General features: G+C 38.2%; 1 protein-coding gene across 2 annotated transcripts in view; it reads left to right on the top strand.

Moving 5' to 3' along the window:
* Nucleotides 1-22,337, top strand: part of STRBP (spermatid perinuclear RNA binding protein) — a 130,040-nt gene that overhangs the window by 84,767 nt on the left and 22,936 nt on the right. For both annotated transcript variants that reach the window (XM_088019048.1, XM_028107586.2), the window contains exons 5-10: nt 64-208; nt 7,535-7,626; nt 8,174-8,269; nt 9,409-9,520; nt 10,216-10,313; nt 10,527-10,638. In XM_088019048.1, the coding sequence (XP_087875174.1) occupies nt 64-208; nt 7,535-7,626; nt 8,174-8,269; nt 9,409-9,520; nt 10,216-10,313; nt 10,527-10,638 (655 nt within the window). The remainder of the gene's footprint in view (nt 1-63; nt 209-7,534; nt 7,627-8,173; nt 8,270-9,408; nt 9,521-10,215; nt 10,314-10,526; nt 10,639-22,337) is intronic.

Here is a 22,337-nt window from a genome sequence, read left to right as displayed (position 1 = left end):
CATTCATTTATTGAGATTTTAATCTAATTAATTAGGTGTTTTTGAAATCTTGGTAACTTTCAGAAACTCACAGAAGAGAAATACCAAGTGGAACAATGCGTAGATGAGGCTTCTATTATAATACGGAATACAAAAGAGCCCACGCTGACTTTGAAGGTGATACTTACTTCCCCTCTGATTAGGGACGAATTGGAGAAGAAGGATGGAGGTACACGTGTATAGATTTTGTTTTGCATAAGGCCTCTCTTGAATGCTATGTTAAGTGTGCTTAATGGATTTAAGGAATAACTGTCTTCATTTGTTTTATGCCACTCGTAGTATTTTAAAAAGCTTTATTTCTACACGATTGCCGTATTTTGCAAATATGTATACATTTGAAATATGTGTTAATTCAGAAACCTGTTGATTATCATGTTGGTCTTAACTCTGCTTTAGTTTTTATACTGTTACGGTGTTCTGTTTTCCTTTGTCTATTATTACATTGTTATTGGTATCAGCCAACCTAGTCTATGTAGTTGGGCTTTTAGGTCTGATTTTAGGATTAAATGTGGTCCAGAACAATATTGTTTTCAAAGTTTACTCACTCATTGTTTCAAGTTACTTATTTGTACATTGCTCTTGACTTCTAATAACTGTTACAGCCTTGTAAGATTTATGCTTTACCTAATTGTCCATGTGTAAATATGTTTTATAATGTAAGAGATATAAACTGGGGGATTGTTTTCTTAAAAATTAATCTTTAGTAAATTTTTTTCTAGGAGGTTTGTGATCCTGTTAACATTTTGTATGTGATATATGTGGGAATTAATGCTTTAAACTAACTTTCTTCTGAAGTTAAAAAGAATTCTTGTATGGCAGTGTCATCATAAAAGTAGAGTAAGAAATCTGTATTCAGCTTTGAGAAGGAATAATGGAGCTGGACTTCTTTATCTGATGTTTTTATCCTGTCAAGTTAGCTTGTTTCTGCCTCTCATTCCTATCCCTAGAAACACTTGCCATGTGATATTTGTCCTCTTGTCAGACCTTTGACCAACTGGCCCTTCTCTGTCATGACAATTTAGAGGCAGTGTGGCTTATCTGGGCCAGTGGGGACTCCCTTAGGATTGCTGTTTTTTCATCACTAGACATTCAACAAGTCCCATTACTTACTCCCTTATCTGAAATACCAGTGCAGTAAGAAATACTGGTCAGTTTCTTAATTTATGTCAAATTGACAATAAAGGTGTATTAAAAGACACATTAGTGATGTTAGGATTGAGAAATTTCGAGTTTTGGCAGACATGTCTCATAGAATCTCTTAAAGTAAAAATGATATACTCCTTTAAAAAATTTTTTTTTTGGAATAACTAAAATCAGTTATCCCATACCCAACAGATATAAAGTAGACACATTATGACTCAAGTTTTAAAATTAAAGTGCATCCAATCTGTAATTGGGTTTATGCCAGTACTTTTTTTTTTTTTGCTGTATATAGTATCTCTAATACCTCTGAAGAACCAATCCTAAGCAGCTTTTTTAACAGCTTTACAGTTCACCATTAACTGTAGAAGTATAAAATGATTTCTGAAGTGTCAAGATAATTCTGTTAACTCTGGTAAGCTGTGTCCTGCTTGACCCTCTGGTGTAAAAGCAACCACTTGTAAGGGTAGTTACAGTTACAGGTATTATTAATTATTTGAGTATAGAGAGAGGAAAAAAAGACTGAACTCACCAAAGACCAGATTAATTCTGCATCTGCTTGTAGCTGTAGGCATCTCTTCTGTCATTTCTTTGAAAATATTAAGAGAACATCAGGCTTCTTTTTTCCCCGTGGTTTTGTATACTTACGTGGGATTAGGTAATAGTTTCCTGTGATACCCTTAAGCTTGGTCTCTTGCTTCTGTAGCTTTAATTTCTGTTCACAGAAGCTGGAAGCAGAGTTTTACGGTACTGCACCCTTATTAGAAGACTAGTTACTGTAGAATAGTCTCTGTTCAAGGCGTTTGGGTTACTAAAGGATCCCAAGACCTCTTTTTGAGCTGAGTCTCATCAGCTGATATTAACACTATTGTGTGGGATCAGAGAAGGTGAAAGAATCTGCCTGGAGCTAATGTGTAAAACATATTACTTCCTCTCCTTTTGAATGGTGGAAAGATTTGTTTTGCACGTATCGTCCTTAAACTCTCAGCCCTGTTGAGTCACTGTTACCTCTTAGAATTTGTGCATTTTGTCCAACCTGGGCTTTTTCAAAATGCTTCTTGATTTGCACTGCAGTTTTGTGTATTCCTGAGCGCAACTTTTAGGATCCGGCATGACTGAGCATTTGAGACCTGGGCTTATGATTCTATAGGACTTGTTTCCTCCTACCAGACAACTCCTCCCACTTTGATGCAGTTATTTTCAGCTGCATGGGGTGAAAGTACAGGATTCATTTGGGTTCCAGGAATTGCTAAGAGTGGGAGATATCCCCCTTTTCAAAATCTCCGCTCCTTTTCTTTCTCAATCTTTAAAAAAATATGCATTGTAACTCTCTTTGAGGAGACATTTTCCTATAGAATCTCAACAGCTTCCCTCCCCACAAAACAAACCAACTTTTCACAGTACGTATACACTCACATCTTTCTCTTCCCTCTCTTCACTTGCTGCATATTTGGGTAAAATCTAAAAAAGGGAAAAAAGTGTGATTGCAAGCAGGGAGAACCAGAGGACTGGGGCAGGTGAGAACATCACGCTTAACTCCTTAGGGTTGTCTCTGCAGAAGTAGGTCTAATTATTCATTCAGATTGCTACTTAAATTTTTCAGTGGCCGGAGTATATAGTGAATCTCTTTGGTATTGCTTACTCTTTCACAGGTAAGATTCCTCCCGTGCTGTCAGTCTTCTTGCCATATTCTAACCCTTTACTTGAAGGCCCTGTAGAATAACCACTCCCCATCACCATATACTTCCTGCTAAAGAAGGCGCAGGAGAAGCAGCACTTAGTGCCTGGCAGTTAGGTGTTTGATTCTTAACTCCATTAGGTACTCTTGCTGTGTGATCTTGGACAGGTTTCTTCATTTTAAGCTGTAGATAAGAAACACTTGAGAAAGTTGTTTGAGGTCAAATGACAGAGTTTATGTAGTGTGACCTCTACGATACCTACACAAAGTATTGGCTCAGTAGTGGTAGTTACACTTACTCAGCTTATACTAAAAGGACTCCCAGTGCAAACTCACATATGCAAACTGCCTTCAGTTCACAGTGAGAATAACATGTACTTGATAGATCTGAGGAACTGAACCTAAACACAGGTAAACTCTTAAAGATCCACTGAAGTGTAGTATTAGAACCAGTATACTGTTTTTGCTGCAGTGCTTATAATGAGCTGATTTGTTATATAGCTTTTGATTCATCAAGGGGTGGGTGTATTTTTCCCTACCCGTGTCCTTTATCCCTGGTGCCGAGAATGGTACCTAATACACTATAGGTGTGTTGTGCCCCCCACCCCCCGCCAAAAAAAATCTATTAAATGAATTTTGGAGCCAGCACATTACCTGATTAAATAGGACTGTGTGGTGTGTAAGAAGCATTAACAATGGGCATCTTGATATTCAAGCAATGCGTATTGATGATTCAGCTGTGTTAAAGTGTTTTATAACTTACTGTGTTAGAAGCATTTTCTCATATATGATTTAAGCTTCACAACAGCCCTATGAGGTAGATAACTGCCTTGTTTGATAAATGGGGGAAAACTCAGGTTTTACCCTGCTCCTCCCACTCTAAGTCCAGTGTGCTGTCGGCTCCCATTACTCTCTAGGATGAGTGTAGGAGCCTCTTGGCTGATGTAGTTATTCTCAGCCTTACAGGGTCTCAGCTTCTTTTGGTGCTTGTGATTTTAAGAAGTGTATTTGCTGTGAGGGTGGTGAGTTAGCTATTTATTATATTTACAGTGCAGTTCGAAACCAAGTGGATAGGGAACCCACAGCAACTCTTCTGGCTTAGGCTAAGATGAACCTCTGTCCTCAGTTTTGGGGTAGACTTTTAGGGGTTCACAACAGAGAAGCTGCCCAAAAGCCCCTTTTCACGTATTGGTGCCAGTATGAACTTCTGATGCGTCTTGGCAGTTTACCAGCGTGAGGCCTGCTAAACAGAAGGCATTGGTCCGGAGACCACAGCTGGGATTGTAACGATGCAGTGGGCTTTATCTTCCTGCCTTCCCCAGCTGCTGGACCCACACTATCCAGTGCAAATCTTCAGCCATTACCTTTCCAGTGGCCGGCCGCCTACTGAAGCATTGAAGAAAAGTCATATCCAGTGATGTGTCTACCATATATTAGGAAAACAGTGCTCTCTCTGTTCTACCTTAGTGCTACATTTACCTGTCCACATTTTTGTGGCCTGATGTTTTGCATGGGCAGTGGCTTGGTGCCTAGTATCTGCTCTTCCAAAGCCTCGAGGAATTGAGAGAAGGGGCTGCCAGGATATCTTCAGGCTAACTAGAAAATCCTGTCAGCATGAATTCAGTAGCTCAGCTACATCCAGATTGTCAAGGAGGCCTTTCTGATAACCCAGCTCAGTTACTTTACCTTTGAAGAGCCCAGGTTCCTCACAAATAACTTTGATTCAACAGTCATGTTCTGGCTTTTCCCTGCCCCATCTCCAGGCTAGTGTTTTGTTAACAGAGAGCTAGCTTACCTGTGAAGGGATTGAGAGAAACTGACCAACATTTCCTGCAGTACGGTGTGTTTCTGGTCACTGATCTGACCTCTAACCAAATAAGCAAAGTTAGGCATAGTAGACTTGTCTTCTAGTGCTTCCATTGTATGGAACGTTTTATGTGCCTTCATGCCCTGATGCCAGGTTACTGAGCAATAAATTTTTAAAAGCTGTTTTTCTTTGCTTTTAGCATTTTTGTCACTCCCCAAGCCCATCCCCTCTGCTGTTTCTCATCTGTTTTACTGGTCACTGTAGGAAAATGAAATGGCTCACAGTTCCATTGTTTCTAATTTAAAGACTCCAAATGTCTTTTTATCAGAAAAGTTTTGCTTCTCCAACAAAATTGAAACCCCTGTGTTAAAGTTCATACAGAAATGTTAAGCTTGAGGTTTTACTCTGAGAAGTAGCATTGTTTTTCCACCAGGTACCCATAAAACTAATATTTTTATATAAAGCAAATAGGCAAGCAGGGCTTATAAGTAGCACTGCAGTGCCGTATGAATTTATATTGTTTTAAAATAAGAAACTTTGAAGAAGATAAAATGAGATGAGTTATTACATTTCCTCTGCTGTTTCCCACCTCACAAATATTGAAACATTCTGAATCTTTGGACTTTTTTGACTATGAGAGCATGAAGAAAACATGGCCATTCTGGTGGTGATGTAAAGGGAGACCAGTGCAAGCCTTCTTTCTGTTCACTGCCTGTGCCTTTCATCTCTTTTTAGCAGAATCTACTGCCTCCAAATGTTGACTGTCTGTAACAAGATGATGTCTATTTTTTTTTTTTTAATAAGAGTTTGTGATTAAAATCTGACCTTCGGGATGAAAGAATTTATCTAAATATTTTTGCCATTGTCCCCCTTTAAAAACATCTGTGTTGCACTGAGCATAAGATGTTACTTACAAACTGCGACCACTGGGCAAAAGTACCAAAAAGCTCAAAAAGAGCTTTGGTTTGCCTTGTCTTTTCCTATGCAAACTTCTTCTGACTCAACGCCTGTCTTCCGTTGCCCCCTTTTCCAACACTCCAATTAAGATGATCGGATAAAACTTAGCTTGCCTTACTTTTAACTTGAAGATTAAAGTCTTAAAAAATAAGTACATTCCATGTTTTTTTCTTGAGCTTACATTACTTAGCAGTCAGTCAACCTTTGTCATGTCTAACTTTTAAGAGATTCTAATCATTCATTTATAGTAGTTTGTTTTATCTGGTACGTGAGCTTTACACAGATGCTTGTATTGACCACAGTAGAGCATTTTGATATAAAAACATTAAAATGAGTTCATTTATGTTTTATGTTATTAGAAAGAGACAGAATTAAGCAAATCTAGGAACTAGATCATCTGTGAAGTAAATACCCATAGGCTATGGCTACATATTCATAGTATATCTATGTTTATAAATTACGTTAATAGTTTTTTTTTTTTTTTTTGAGGCTTCCCATTTTATGAGTAAAAAGGGGCAATGAAATGAGACCCTGTGTTTTGAATTTGTGGGCAGAGGTTAATGTGAACCAATGCAAATATCTGCTGTAGAGCTCACCTGGTCAGAAAATAAGTGTGTAGCACTTCAGCCTTTAGAGCGTTAACAGCCAATAGAGAGAGCCACAGTTTGTTCTTTCATAGATTTGTTTTCTGTTGGGCATTATGCCCAATTAACTAAACCCATTGGTTTTAGTTAATGGCATTCTGTCAATTAGAATATTACAGTGTAGTTGCCTTAATAGAATCTTGTAACTGAAGAATCTCAAAGGTCAGTGATCTTGTCTCCCATTTAAAAATGTTTACAACGTATCACTTGGCCCACACAGACATACTGCTTTCTGTGACTGTTAGGGTTACACTAGGAAGAAGTGTTGGGTGGACTCTCCCACATACAAGAGAATGGTGAATCTGACTTAAATGGATTAGACAAAGAATTATTCCTCAGGAAATATTTGTATGTTATGCATTATAAATATTGCACCAAATATTGCTTAAAAACCTACTTCCTGGGAGTTTAGAGGAGATCTAAATTTGGCGATCCGAACGTGGATTTAGAATCCTGTGACATCTTCTCAGATATGGGTATTTATCATTAATCTCGTGTTTGAATTCTTTTGCTGCTCTGGGCCATCTAATCCAACTTTAAAATGTAAAGGCAAGTCAGAAAACTGTAATTAGATAGTATTCTTTGCTGCCCCCCCCCTTTTAAAGGTAGATAAAACTTGAAATGTTCCAATGTACTTCATTTTTGTAGTTCTAATAATTTTGTTTTAGAAAAGAAATAATGAGAGAATTTAAGGTGACGTTTGAAGAGTTCTCATCAGTGGAGCAGAGTTTCTGTTAAGGGTTATCTTGCTGGATGAGTTTATTTAGTTGTAAAAAAAATTATATTCAGTGTAATCTTAGTAAATCTCAAATTATTTACATAAAAGAGCCCCAGTTTCCCTCAAGAACTGATCAGCAATTCTTCTGTAAAGGAAAATCATTATTGCTCCTGGTCCCAGATTTGTGCTCTCTGTGCCCTGCCAAAGGCAAAAGTGCTATGTACCTATTTTGTGCCCCTGTAATGTTACACACATGCTTAATAAGATCCCAGATTGTATGTAGCATCGGTCATGTATTTGTTTACTGAATGAATGCTTTTGTACTCCTGTTGTACCTGTGCACACAACGGCTCTGATGACTGTTTACTTAAGTAATCATTGTGCACGTAATTTAAGGAGAAAGCAACAAAAACAAAGCCAAATCGTGAAATCTTCTGGGAGTCTTATTAGTTCACTCAGATGCTGCTCTTTTTATTTTTATTGTTTGGTAATTTGACAGGAAACCCTTGGTCAAATTGTATCTGTCTTTCTTTATCCCATTTTCCTATTAGAAAAGGTTGCGATGAAAGATCCTCCGGACTTATTGGACAGGCAGAAATGCCTGAACGCCTTGGCGTCTCTTCGACATGCCAAATGGTTTCAGGTTGGCTTTTTATTATTTTATTGTTACTGTAACCATGTGCAGGCTTCATTTGGAACACCTGCCACCTGCCACTTAATGGTTTTTGTGCACGTAATGTATAAAATGGGAGTGCTTTCTACCTTATAGGGTTATTGTAGGAGTAAATGAGTTAATTTAGGTAAGGTACAGAGTATAGCTTCTGCTGCAGTTAATGATGTTTAATTATCATATAATCTTTTTTGGCTTAGTACCCTGAATTTCAAATGATGGCTTATAAAATACAAACAGGGATGAGAAAAGCTGGAAGATAAGATAGATGGTTGCCCAGAATGGGACTGCCATGAGGCTGTGAAAGCTATTTTAGTAATAATATGCTTCCTTTACTTTAAAATCTGTCTTTCTAAACTACATTTTTACTGCTTTTAATAACTTAATTTTTTGGTTTGCTTGACAACTAATGAATGAGTGACTAATTAGCATTCACTTTAAAGAACCTATCCATGATCCGTGTGCTTAAAATGAAGACTGGATTTCAACAGGGATATTGGAATCATTTTGTTTGTTTTAGGCAAGGGCAAACGGATTAAAATCATGTGTAATTGTCCTCCGCATTCTGCGTGATTTGTGCAACAGAGTTCCCACATGGGCACCATTAAAAGGATGGGTAAGTACTTATGGTTAAAAGCAAATTCTGTAGCCATAGTCAGAGGAAATCCTGTAGAAATCACATGTTACTGTAAAATGGCTACATTCTGAGTTAGGTGTGCATTATCTGTTCTCTAGAAAAAAATTATATATCTTTTTATATACTTTTTTTACACATATAACCTGTCTCTTCTACCTCATCATATTCATATTACAGAGCCTGAGATATTTTTCTGACAAAAAGGTTCTATACCTGTCAGAAGTGACTGTCTTCTTGCACTTTACTCTGTACTGATGGTTGATGACTGTTCACCTACTGCCCGTGAAAGCCTCCTCAACTGGCACATTCCTCTTTCAGGGCTGCTTCCATTTAAAATAAAAATTACCTGATATGCCTGTATATGGCTCCCATATCCTCTTTTTCTTTATCTTTGAGTGTAGACACTTCAATATAAGTTTGTTTTAGTAAGTAAAGTCGGGCAAATAGTACACTTGACACAATTTTGGACGTAGTTTATAATGTATATTGCAAAACTTATTTCATTTGGAAATTATTATGCTTGGCCCAGTCAAGACCACAGTGAAGAACGTTATAAAACAAATAAAGCTGTAAGGGTCATTTTAGATTAATCTAACAATTATTACTTTGATATATAGTACATGAGGTTTTAGTTTATTTAGTTTATTAACTATGGAGATTTGGTCTTTCCTTTATTCTAATTGTAGTACTTGGGACAGGCTGTCTGAAGTGAAGTTGTAGGTGGTTTGAGTACTTCCTAGGTTAAGTAGGAGATAGGTGGGCTGGGTTTGAACATTGATTAGTTAATTAGCTATTACTAACGTAGACAAAAGCTTGTTAAATCTTTGTTAAATCAACTAGGTGACCACAGTTTCTTAAGTGATCCTTTCAGGGTAACCAAAAACAAAGTTTTTGTAACAAAATGTCTTCTGAATATGTTGCCTCAAAAATGATTGATTTAAAAACTCTGGCTGGGATGAAAGTTGATAATCAAGCAGGAAAAGTTTAATTGGGCCCTAAATATTAAATTGACTTTCACCTTTTTGGCCTCCATTGTAGTTAGAAATGTCAGCTCACATTTAACTGGAATCCTTTTAACACTTGGTGCATGTACTAATTTGTAATTTAATATCTTCTAGCCACTAGAGCTTATATGTGAAAAGTCTATAGGTACTTGTAATAGACCTTTGGGCGCTGGGGAGGCCTTGAGACGAGTAATGGAGTGTTTGGCATCTGGAATACTACTTCCTGGTAAGGGTTTCAAACTCTGGAGGCAGAAGAATCAGAAACATTTCATTTTAGTTTAGTTTTCTGAATATGTGCTAAATTTGTCCTCTGCACAGGAAAATGATGTGTAGGTGTTGTTTTGCTTGGAATGTTAGCAACTAGAATGTTTGAATGTTGGAAAAGTGCTATAAAACTCTCTCTTTCAATAACTGTAATTTATGTTTTATATGTACTAACATAAAAGGTACTAATAAGATATTGTGTCTGCTATGAATTTGCTTTACCTAGAGCTCTGAATTTGAAAATATAGATGTTTGGTTAAAATGTATGAAGTTCATTCTGTTTGCAGTCTGGTGTTTAATTTGGAAAAATTAAATTTGGTCTTATTTTACATACGTAATCCCTTTAAAGATCTGGGATGGTTCATCATGCTGTTTCTAAATTCTCAGAGCAAGACCCAATTTTGTCCTTAGATAACGCAAGTGACTTCCAGTAAAATAAGGACATTTAAGTGTTAACATATTGAAAATGAGAGAGTCCTTTTTATTCCATTTAATTGAGCAGACTTTTAACCTAGTTCCTCATTTTGTTTTTCTTTTTCTCTCCATTCTTTTCTCTCTTTTGTGTTAGTTCATGGAATTCTTTTTTTTTTTTTAGTTCATGGAATTCTAAACTCAGTTCTAAGTGGTGCTTGTGGTTTTCTTTTGCTTTTGCCAAAGGGGGTCCTGGTCTCCATGATCCTTGTGAGCGAGACCCAACAGATGCTCTCAGCTATATGACCATCCAGCAAAAGGAAGATATTACCCACAGTGCACAGGTAAAAGATGGGACATGTCACAATGATCTGTTTAGAGAAAGATCATAACTTCATTTTCTGAATCATTCCATTTAAACACTTCTTTTCTTGTTTGTTATTAGGGACTTTTGCCATCATAAGCATAACATTTAATGAATGTCTTTTTAGTTACATGTACTAAAGGCTTTATGAATGGCCACTGAAATTTGAATAAATAAATCTTTTGTTCTTTAGCATGCACTCAGACTATCAGCCTTTGGCCAGATTTATAAAGTGCTGGAGATGGACCCCCTTCCATCTAGTAAGCCTTTTCAGAAATATTCCTGGTCAGTTACTGATAAAGAAGGTGAGTGTTTTATTGGGGGTGGACGTGGGCAGTGGTGAAAATGGTCATGGACTGCATCTCTTGTTAGAGTGGAGGGAACTTTATTGTTAATCCAAGTTGTGTATTGCTTTTCTTCCTGACTTTCTTCTCTTCTCTCCCATCGGTAACATCAGCTTACTACCATTTATTCTTAGTAGTGACAAACTCACTTAGCTACATTAGCCAGATTCCAGTCTATCCAGTTTACTGCACAGATTTAGAGACCACACTTTGAGAACTGGTGGTCGAAGGGGAAAAGATGAGCCATAAGCTGAGAATAGATGTTATCATAGTCACTGACCAGTTAGATCTTCGTCATGCTTGGAAGTGTTATTATGTAACGAAGAAAGAGATCTAGAGGAGGAGAAAAGTACACTGGAAAATTCAGAACTATTGCATTTGATTAGTCTGTCTGAACTCACAGTTTCAACAGGCAGAGCACAGGCTTTGGGGTCAGTATGACCTTGGTTGGTTCCAGTCAAAGCTCCACTACTTACTAGCTTTAGGCCTTGAGCAATGGGTTCATCTCTCTCGGTGGGGATGTTACCCGATGTCAGATTAAAATGCCTAACTCAGTGCCTGGATTACAGCAGATACTCTGACGTGAATCACTTAATTACCTCATTGTGCACAGTACGTGTTTCCCCCCCTTCCCTTATCTCCTCTTAGGCTAGGAAGTGGAATGTTTAACATAAGTTATTCTTCACCTGGGACTCAGCCCATCTCCTGCAATGGATATTATTCTAATAATTTTTATATGACAAAAATAGTGCGATGGCTCAATCTGTTTATTTAGACAACAGAATTCCAGTGGGTTAACAGACTTTTCAGGGAGTCCACAAAACCAAAACTATTTCATAATAATACTAAGGCTTTTTTTTTTTGTCTTTTCCATTCTTTGTCTCATGAGTGTACAGTTTTCCAGAGGCTGCCTGTGACATGTGATAGCATCATCACTCTGGCTAATGGAATGTTTTTTTTGTGTAATCCTATATTAAAATTGTTTTAATTTCTAATATGCTAAATATTGATATTACCCAAAAAACAAAGCTCTTTGAGTGTTCAGTAATTTTTTGAGAGAATAAAGTGGTCCTGAGATTAAAAATTTGAGGGGCCCCTGGGTGGCTCAGTCGGTTGAGCATCTGCCTTCAGCTCAGGTCAGGATTCCAGGACCCTGGGATCGAGCCTCGTGTCAGGCTCCCTGCTCAGTGGGGAGCCTGCTTCTCCTTCTCCCTCTGCCATTCTCCCGCTCATATTCTCTCTTTCTCTCTCTCTCCCAAATAAATAACTAAAATCTTTAAAAAAAATAAAATAGGGGCACCTGGATGGCTCAGTTGTTGGGCGTCTGCCTTTGGCTCGGGTCGTGATCCCAGGGTCCTGGGATTGAGCCCCGTGTCAGGCTCCCTGCTCAGCGGGAAGCCTGCTTCTCCCTCTCCCACTCCTCCTGCTTGTGTTCCTTCTCTCACTGTCTCTCTCTCTCTGTCAAATAAATAAATAAAATCTTTAAAATAAAATAAAAATTTGAGAATCACTGCCTAATTTTTCAGGGGTAAGGAATTCTCCAGATCCTACTATATAGCTTAAAAACTGATGCTCAATAAGTATTTGTGGAATGAAAGCCACCTTATTCCAGAGGATGCTCACATAGCAGCAAAGATTTTGGGGGTGGGGGGCAAAGATTTTTTGAAAAGGATTCACATAGCCGTGTGACATTAAGCACTGTGTGTGGATTGAATAAAATTTTCAAATATTTATAGAGATTCTTGTGATTAGTATAGAAAAATTTGTTTGAATCATTGAATTCATAGCTTTTTTTTTTTATATTTTCTTTCACTAGAAGAAAAAGTATATCTCCTGTAGTGTGGCTTAGGTTTTTGTTGTTGTTGTTGTTTTTTAACTTTAAGTTAGGGAACTGTTGATCTGTCAATTTATAGCTTAAAAAAGAACCAGACTGTCAGTGTTTCCATTCAAGCACTATCAGTTACTGGCTGCGTGAGCTGGGCAAGTCACTTACCCATCTGTGCCTTAGCTATAGGAGGAGGGGACCATGGCCATTGCCTCCAGACCCTTTGGCATTCTTCCTCATATCTTCATGTTTTTAGCACCTAGCTTCCTGACATTGGCATTTAAACTTTATTCTTCTAATTCTTGGTGATTTCACTATGCACTCGGATGATTTTTTTTCCCCCAAATTTTGACTTCTTAATTCCTTGATTTCTTCTTCCACAAATACTGTTTTCTATCCAACCCCAGTTACCCATACTGTGAACGTACCCTAGACCTGCCTTGAGTAACTCTACCCTGTCCGTAATCTTATTTTTAAGAATCCCACTTCTAACTGCCTCTTGTCATCATTGTCTATTACCCTTAGTCCAGTTCTTGAGCCTCACCACTGATTCTGTTACCTTTTCATAGTCTCACCTTCTTCATGTTCTCTCTTCTGTCCCTTCTCTGATTGTATGCCATGGTCCATCATCATGATCACTCCCTAGCACATACATGCCTTCACTTTCTCGATCCTCTGTTCCTGGCACAATTCTAACTCTGGGAAAATCCAATTCTGCACCTAGACCAGGCTGTTGAACATAGTTGGAGGAAAAATACAATCATCTTGACTTTTCCCTTTAGGTCTCAGGTGTAAATAACCTTAAGTAGACCCTTTGTGTTGTCTAGCAATCCTTCTGTAAGTTCTAGAGTCCTCCAGTTTTCGTAGATAACTGTTTTACACCTTTTCCCATTTCATACTTCCTCTTCCAACACTTCACTCTCATCTGATGATCTTGTTTGCTCAAAGGACTCATGTATTTGGATAAACTCCCTTGACTGTGATAGACTATCCAGGCTCTTAAGACCAGTCTTTCTACTTGTCTACAAGTGGACATTATTCCAGCAGTTCTCTCTTTTCTCACCAGCATCAACTCCTCCCTTCCTACTGGATCATTCTCATCACCATAAAAACCTGCTGTAATGCCTCCCATTCCAACGATGAAACCAGGGGCGCCTGGGTGGCTCAGTTGGTTAAGCATCTGCTTTCAGCTCAGGTTTATGATCTCAGGGTCCTGGGATTGAGCCTTGCATTGGGCTCTCTGCTCAGCAGCAGTCTGCTTCTCCCTCTCCCTCCCCTGGCTTGTGCTCTCTCCCCCTGCCTCAAATAAATAAATAAAATCTTAAAAAAAAAAAATTGAAAGATGAAACCAAACTCCCCCCCCCAATTCTGCAGTTCCCTCCTCTGCTCCCCTTTATAAGCAGTACTTTTGGAAAGAGTGGCCTATTCTTTCTCCTTTTCTTCACTTTTAAAAGAACTTACTCTAATGAGGCTTTCTTCCTCACCACTCTACCAAAGTCTTTGCTGTGACTTCCATGTTACTGCTCTCAGCAGGTAGTTTTCAGTCCTCATCTTACTGGACTAGCCGCGTTTGATGCAGAGGAACACTTTTTTTGCTCCCAAATTTTGTTATAGTATGTATACAGAAAAGTATAAAATGTATCATTTAGAAAATAATGATTAAAAAATTACATGCAGTCACCATCCTTAAGAAACATTGTTAGCTTCTCAGAAAGTATCTGTTTATTTCTCCACATCACCTCCCTGCCCCATGAACTACTAACCATTCCTGACTTTCTGATAATCATTTCCTTGATTTTCTTTATAGCTTTTCCACCTGAGTATGCTTTCCTAAACAATGTGATATTGCCTAGAATTTTACAGAAAGGGAATCAAACTAAGTTTAATCTTTTGTGAGTGGCTTCTTTCTCTCCAGCATTGTTTGGAATACATTCATGTTGCTGCATATAGCTAAAGTTTGTTCATTTTAGTAGCTACATAGTACCCATTATGAATGTACTACAGCTTATCCATCTACTTTTGCAGGACACTTGGAGTCTTCATTTTTTGGCATCCACCTGCAGTATTGTTATGAGCATTTTTATATGTGGCTCCTGGGGTGTATATCCAGGATTTAGTGTAGGCTAGCATATGATCTAGTAAATAGTTATATATATCAGTTTATACTTTGACCAGCAGTGTGTAAAAGTTCTTGGTACCCTGTATCCTCAACAGCATTTGTCATTGTCACACACTTTTTCTGAAATACTACTCATTTGACTTCTAGGTCATTACTTTCTCTTGTTTCTTCTAGCCACACAGCCCTCTCCTCAGCTTCTCCATCTTCCTGATTCCTGAATATTTGAGTGTCCCAGGGTGCAGTCCTCAGACTATTTATCTTTATTTACACCCACTCTTTAGGTGACCTCATTTAGTCCCTTGTCATGAAATGTACATATCTCTACTACCAGTCCTAGCCACCAGCCTCTGGCTGCAGACCCAGATATCCAGAGGCCTCTTCAGTGCCTCCACATGGATGTCTAAGAGACATCTGAAACCTCAGATGTCTAAATCCAAATTCCTGTCCTTAACCCTGCCTCTGGTCTGCTCTTTTCCATAGTTATCCCTGTCCCAGTCATTGGAAACTCTGTCTATGTGCTCAGGTCAGACACCTTCACCCTTTGAATCCTCTCTTTCACTCTGATCCAGACCAATGGCACATCCTGTCTATTTTACTTTCCAAAATATGTCCACAATTCAGCTATTTCTTTAGCTCCTTCACTGCTGTCATCCTGGCCTACAGTGTCTTCGTCTCTCACCGGATTATTGCGGTTGTCTTTCCTATCTGGTCTTCCTACTTCTGCCCTTGCCCCTGTTGTCTGTTCTCAGCAAAGCTGAAGTCCTTTTTTTTCCTTTCTTCTTTTTATCTGGAAATAATTACAGATTCAAAGGAAGTTGCAGAGATAGTACAGAGAGGTCCCATGTTCCCTTCACCCAGTTTCTCCCAGGTTACATCTTATGTAACTATAGTACACTATCAAAACCAAGAAATTGACACTGATACATTTTATGCCATTTTTATCACATGTGTAGATTTGTATAACCAGCATCATAATCAAGTTGCAGAACTATTTCACTACCACCAAGATCTCTCTCATTTTGCCCCTTTGTAGCCACACCCACTCCTCTCCCTTCCGCTATCCCCAAGACCTGGAGACCATGCATTTTTCTCAGTCTCTTTGATTTTGTTCTTTCAAGGATTTTATATAAATGGAGTTATACCACATGTGATCTTTTGAGAGTGCCTCCCTCCCCCAGCATAATTCCCTTGTGGTCCGTCCAGGTTGTTGTGTGTGTCTGTAGTTCCTTCCTTTTTACTCTTGAGTAGTATTCTATGGCATGGATTAGCCAGAATTTGTTTAACCACACACCTGTTGTAGGACATTTTGTTTGCTTTCAGTTTCGGGCTATTACAAATAAAACTGCTACAAATGATCCTTGTGTAGGTTTTTGTGAACAGTTCACAAAAACACAAATTTTTGTTAGATTGGCCAGCAGTTTTCCTTTGTTGTAATGTTTTGTCAAGTTTTGGCTCTAAGGTTATGCTGGCCTTACAAAATGAGCTGGGAAGTGTCCCTTCTTTTTCTTTTCCTTGGAAGAATTTGTATAAAATTGATGTTATTTCTTCCTTAAATGTTTGGAAGAATTTATCAGCAAAGCCTTTTGGGCATGTGGTTTTCTTTGTGGGAAGGTTTTAAATTATGGATCTAATTTCCTTAATAGGGAAAGGACTGTTATCTTCTTACCAGAGTTTTGGTAAATTGTGTTTTTCTAGGAATTTGTTCATTTTAACCAAATTTAAAAATAGTTTATAAGATCTTATTTTTTTATTGTCTGCAGTATCTTTAGTGATGTGCTCTTGTGTACATTTTATACCTCCTTTTTTCCCTGATCACTCTCATTAGAGGTCTGTCAGTTTTATGAGTCTTTTAAAAAAAAATCAGCTTTGGGGGCACCTGGGTGGCTCAGTCGGTTGAGCATCTGACTCTTGGTTTGGGCTCAGGTCATGATCTCCAGGTTGTGAGGTCAAGCCCCAGTCGGGCTCTGTGCTCAGTAGGGTGTCTGCTTGAGATTCTCTCCCTCTCCCTCTGCCCCTCCCTCCGCTTGCACCTGTATACTCTCTCTAAAATAAGTAAATCAGTCTTTAAAAACAATCAACTTTGGCTTTGTTGATCATCTTCTGGTATATGCTTATATTCTATTTCATTGATCTGTGCTCTTTGTTTTTCCTCACTACTATCTTTGGGTTTTATTTGCTGGGGTTTTTTTTGTTTTTTGTTTTTTATAACTTTTTGAGATAGCTGGGTACGTTATTAATTTCTTTTGATCTCTTATATATACACTACCAAGGCTATAAATTTTCCATTTTAAGCCCAGATTTATGTGCATTACACTTTTTTTTAGATTTATTTATTACAGAGCTTGGGGCGAGTGTAGGGGGAGGGGCAAAGGGAGAGGGAGAGAGAGAATCTCGAGCAGACTCCCCACTGAACCTAGAGTGGATGCAGGGCTTGATCTCAAGATCCTGAGATCTTGACCTGAGCTGAAATCAAGAGTTGAATGCATAACCGATTGAACTACCCAGGTGCCCTGTGTTATGCTCTCTCTCTCTCTCTTTTTTTTTTTTAAGATTATTTACTTCAGAGAGTGAGAGCGAGAGAGAGCACAGAGGGAGAGGGAGAAGCAGACTCCCCACTAAGCATGGAGCCCAATGTGGGGCTCAACGTGGGGCTCCATCCCAGGACCCTGAGATCATGACCTGAGCCGAAGGCAGACGCCCAACCGACTGAGCCATCCAGGCGCCCCTACACTCTTTTGACATGAGTATTTTCATTCTTGCTTAGTTAAAACTGTTTTTTGTTTTCCCTTGTTATCAGCTCTTTGAGCCATTTAGATGTCATTGCTTTATTTCCAGACAAATGAGGATTTTCTAGTTATCTCTTTATTTTATATGAGTTCTTGCTTATTCTGCGATCTGAGAACATACTTCTTATGATTTCTGTCCTTTGATATTTCTTGAGACTTATTTTATGGCCCCGTACGTGGTTTTTGTAAATGATTCATACTCTGAAAAAAAAGAGAAAGTTTATAAAGTTTCAGATTTTCTGCCAGAAATTCTTCTTCTTGTCTTTTTTTTTTTTTTTAACATTCTGATCATTCTTTTTAATAAAGTATTTTTTGAAAGCTCAATCATTTAGATCCTTTTGGGTCTGTTTCTGTTGTCTGCTCCGTCCCTTGATTTTTGATCACATTATCTTGTCTTCTCATGTCTTTAGTTATTATGAGTGCTGGGCACTTTAAATGAACAGTTGTAGAGAATTAAAAACCTAGGATAATGATATCTTGGAGGATTTACATTTGTTTCTGGGCGATGGTTAGTGGAATTGGTGACACTGGATCGTTTGAATGCAATCAAGGATTAAGATGGGCTCGAGTCCATGTGAGATCCAGACTATTTCTACTTTATTTACTTCTAGTGTATGACATTGCAGAGGCCCAGCCCCCAGTGTGGGGGATTCAACAGGCCTTCTTTGCTTGGTGAACTTCAGTTTTTTGGTTTTTTTTTTTGAACTTCAGTTTTTGACCCTTGAGTCCTGAGTGTCTGCTAAAAGTTACTCTGTCCAGTTCTTAGTGGCTTCTCTTGGATTTGGAAGATGCACCTAGGGGAAATATGGCCTCTAGTGTAGGGTTTCCATTATCTCCCATATCTTGACTCCACAGTTCTTTAGTGTCTGGGAATAGATTTTTTTTCTACCTTTTCTCCAGCTTTTCTAGTTGCTTTTCTGAAGAAGGCCTTTTGAATTTACTTACTTCTCATACTGGACAGTGGAACTTAAGTATTTTGTACAAGTTCCTCTGGTGAATTGGTGGCAGCTAGGGTTGACAGTTACTGTCCCTCCTCATCTTCTGTAATTATCCCCTTCTTGTTTAGGCTACTCCAACCACTCAGGCCTTTGTGGTGTTTCTTAGCATGTTCCTATCTTAACACCTTTGTATTTGCTGTTTTCTCTGCTTGGGGTTCTTCCCCAAATCGCTGAATGGCTCACTCTGTTATTTTCATCAGGTCTTCATCAGAGGGTCACCTTATCTGTGATACCTCTCTGACCCTACTGATGAGCACCACATACAAAATAGCAACACCTCCACCCCTCAAGCCTCTTATTTTTCTCCCATTTTGCTGACCATCTTATGATATATAATTAGCTTCCACCACTATGCGTAAACTCTTTGAGACATTGTTTTGTTCTGTTACATGTCCAGCCCCTAAAATTGTCCTGCTCAATTAGGGGCATCTGGGTGGCTCAGTCCGTTGAGTGTCTCTTTGATTTCGGCTCAGGTCATGATCTCAGAGTCATGAGATCAAGCCCCTCATCGGCTCCACACTGGGAGTGGAGTCTGCTTAAGATTCTCTCTCTCTCTCTCTCTCCCTCTCCTCCTCCCTCCCTGCTCTCTCTCTCTCTCTCTTTCTCTTTAAAGATTTTATTTATTTATTTGACAGAGAGAGAGATAGCGAGAGCAGGAACACAAGCAGGGGGAGTGGGAGAGGGAGAAGCAGGCTTCCCGCTGAACAGGGAACTCGATGCAGGGCTCAATCCCAGGACACTGGGATCATGACCTGAGCTGAAGGCCGATGCTTAACGACTGAGCCACCCAGGTGCCCCTCGCTCTCTCTCTTTAAAAAAAAAAGAAAGAAAGAAAAAAAATGCTCAATATTTATTGTTGAATGAATATAAGAATGAAATTATGATAAAAGTAATCAAAAACTAATGTAATGAATGGTGACTAACATAACAATAAAATTTAAAAAATTATGATAAAAGTATAGGCTTCATAGGTGCTTGTGAGGATTAAATAAGTTAATACATTTAAGTGAAGATTTTTACAGTGAAGGTATTAAGCACAGTGCCAAGCATATGGTAAACTCATATTATTCTTCAAAATTGTTGCCTCTCAAATGATCACTTCTCATTTCTAGATATTATAGAGATTGAAAACTACTTGCTTTTTGTAAAGCAAGCCTTTTTTTTTTGCTCACATTACTGTTATGATTAACACCAGATTTTACAACCCTGCAGCTGGGATGGTAGAATGAAGCTTAATCCATGGAACTCTCTATGTAGCTGCAGGATTAGAGAATAGATCTGTGTGTTTAAGCCAGCTTGTGATTTCCAGGCAATCAGGAAGCAGCTTTTAATGTAACTTAACGAGTGGGAGAGTGATTGAATAGACATCATTCCTTTTTAACTTTTATCTTGTAAGAACTCCATTCTGGGAGACTGGCACACTCACAGTTTTATGTAATGTAAGTGAAATATGATACTAGGCAGATAAAAGCAAATACTGTTTTTGTTGAAGAGAGCATCAAGATTGATTGACCTGAGTGGTAAGTATTGACTCAAGCAAATGCTGAAGGCATTGTTTACCACAAGGGACAGTAAATCTTGATGATCAGAGAATATATAGTTAATCTCAGTATTATTATGGAGTTTCACTAGAAGTATCTAGAAATCTTGTGGAATGAATCTCTTGCGTATAACTTTCCTTTTGGAAAAACCCAACAACGAACTTTTACGTTGAAGACACAGAGTTCTTTAGAGTCCTTGCACATAGTGATGAGCTTTTCCCTGGTTGTTTTTAACTTGGACAGCCACGTTCCTCCCTTATACCTGACAATGTTATTAGCTAGCTGCTTTATTCAAGAAATTGATTGATAATCAGTTCAGTTAGTTTTTGTTCCATAACCATTATATATCCTTTATAAGTCTTATGCTAGATAGTTTGTAAGATACAAGACAAGGAGAAAGTATCTTTGATGTTCATCAAGTTTAGTGGAAATACAAGATCTCTATATTTGAAGTAGGCAGCGGCACAATTTTACATGTGACACTTGGTTTCTGATAACATAGAAATTATTTTAGAAAGTTGAGATGAGAGGAAAGTTGAAGAAGATGAACTGTAAATAAGATCTTTTTTTTAAAGTTTTTATTTTAATTCCAGTTAGTTAACGTACAGTGTTATATTAGTTTTAGGTATAAAATATAATGATTCAACAGTTCCATACATTACCTGGTGCTCGTCATGACAAGTGCACTCCTTAGTCCCCATCATATATTTACTCAACCCCTCACCCCACCTCCCTTCTGGTAACCATCAGTTTGTTCTTTTTCTTTCTTTGTTTCTTTCTTTTCTTTCTTTTTTCTTTCTTTTCTTTATTTTATTTATCTGATACAGAGAGAGCACGAGTTGGGGGGGAGTGGCAGGGAGAGGGAGAAGCAGGCTCCCTGCCGAGCAGGGAGCCCAATGTGGGACTCGATCCCAGGACCCTGGGATCATGACCTGAGCCGAAGGCAGTCGCTTAACCATCTGAGCCACCCAGGCACCCAGTCTGTTCTCTTTTTAATCTCTCTTTTTTTCCCTTTGCTCATTTGTTTTGCTTCTTAAATTCCACATATGAGTGATGTTTAGCATCTTTTCATGTGTCTGTTGGCCATCTGTATGTCTTCTTTGGAGAAATGTCTTCTGTTCTTTTTTTTTTTTTAAGTAATCTCTTACACCCAACATGGGGCTTGGACTCACAACCCTGAGATCGAGTCTCATGCTCCACCAACTGAGCTAATCAGGCAGCCCTGCCCATTTTTAAATTGGATTATTTGGTTTTTGGGTGTTGAGTTGTGTTAGTTCTTTATATATTTTGGATACTAACCCATTATCAAATATGTCATTTGCAAATATCTTCTCCCATTCCATAGGTTGCCTTTTAGTTTTGTTATTTCTTTTGCTGTGCAGAAGCTTTTTATTTTAATATAGTCCCAATAGTTTGTTTTTATTTCCCTTGCCTCAGGAGACATATTTAGGAAAAAGTTGCTATGGCTGATGTCAAAGAGGTTATTGCCTGTGTTCTCTTCCAGGATTTTTATGGTTTAAGGTCTCACATTTAGTTCTTTAATCCATTTTGAATTTATTTTTATGTATGGTATAAGAAAGTGGTCTAGTTTCTTTCTTTTGCATGTGGCTGTTCAGTTTTCCCAACACCATTTGTTGAAGAGACTCTTCTTTTCCCATTGTATATTCTTTCCTGCTTTGTTGAAGATTAATTGACCATATAGGTGTGGGTTTATTTCTGGGTTTTCTGTTCTGTTCCATTGATCTGTGTGTGTATTTTTGTGCCAGTACCAGATTATTTTGATTATGTAAATAAAATCTTGAATAGGATTTGAGTAGGCAGACAAAAGAATGGTTTGTAGTGTGAGAAATAGAATTCCAAAAGCATAAGATTTTAATATGTGTGCTTAAAAAATTTATACAAATAATAAATGTTAAATTATAGACATATCTGAAAAGACATAAATAAAAATAAATCCTTCCCCCAGAGATAATACCTTTAACATTTTGATATATATCTTTCTAGACTTTTCCCTGTTCATGTATATACAGGTGTGAAAAATGCAAAGATGGGGCGCCTGGGTGGCTCAGTCATTAAGCGTCTGCCTTTGGCTCAGGTCATGATCCCAGGGTCCTGGGATTGAGTCCCATACTGGGCTCCCTGCTCAGTGGGAAGCCTGCTTCTCCCTCTCCCACTCCCGCAGCTTGTGTTCCCTCTCTCGCTGTGTCTCTCTCTCTGTCAAATAAATAAATAAAATCTTAAAAAAAAAAAATGCAAAGATATTTGTGCAAATGTTTATCAGTACATAGAAATAAATAGGAAAATAAATATTGATATAAAGGGGTAGTATTAAATTGTTTCATAAAGATTCATTTAAACATTTTTGCTATTATAAGATTATATATATGGCAA

Source organism: Eumetopias jubatus, unplaced genomic scaffold, assembly GCF_037043125.1.
Source record: "Eumetopias jubatus isolate StellerSeaLion01/CBP00866 unplaced genomic scaffold, mEumJub1_p1.0 scaffold_15, whole genome shotgun sequence".
In the NCBI taxonomy this organism is placed as follows: Eukaryota; Metazoa; Chordata; class Mammalia; order Carnivora; family Otariidae; genus Eumetopias; species Eumetopias jubatus.
Note: the sequence above shows the minus strand (reverse complement) of the source record. Positions and strands in the feature narration are given on the sequence as shown.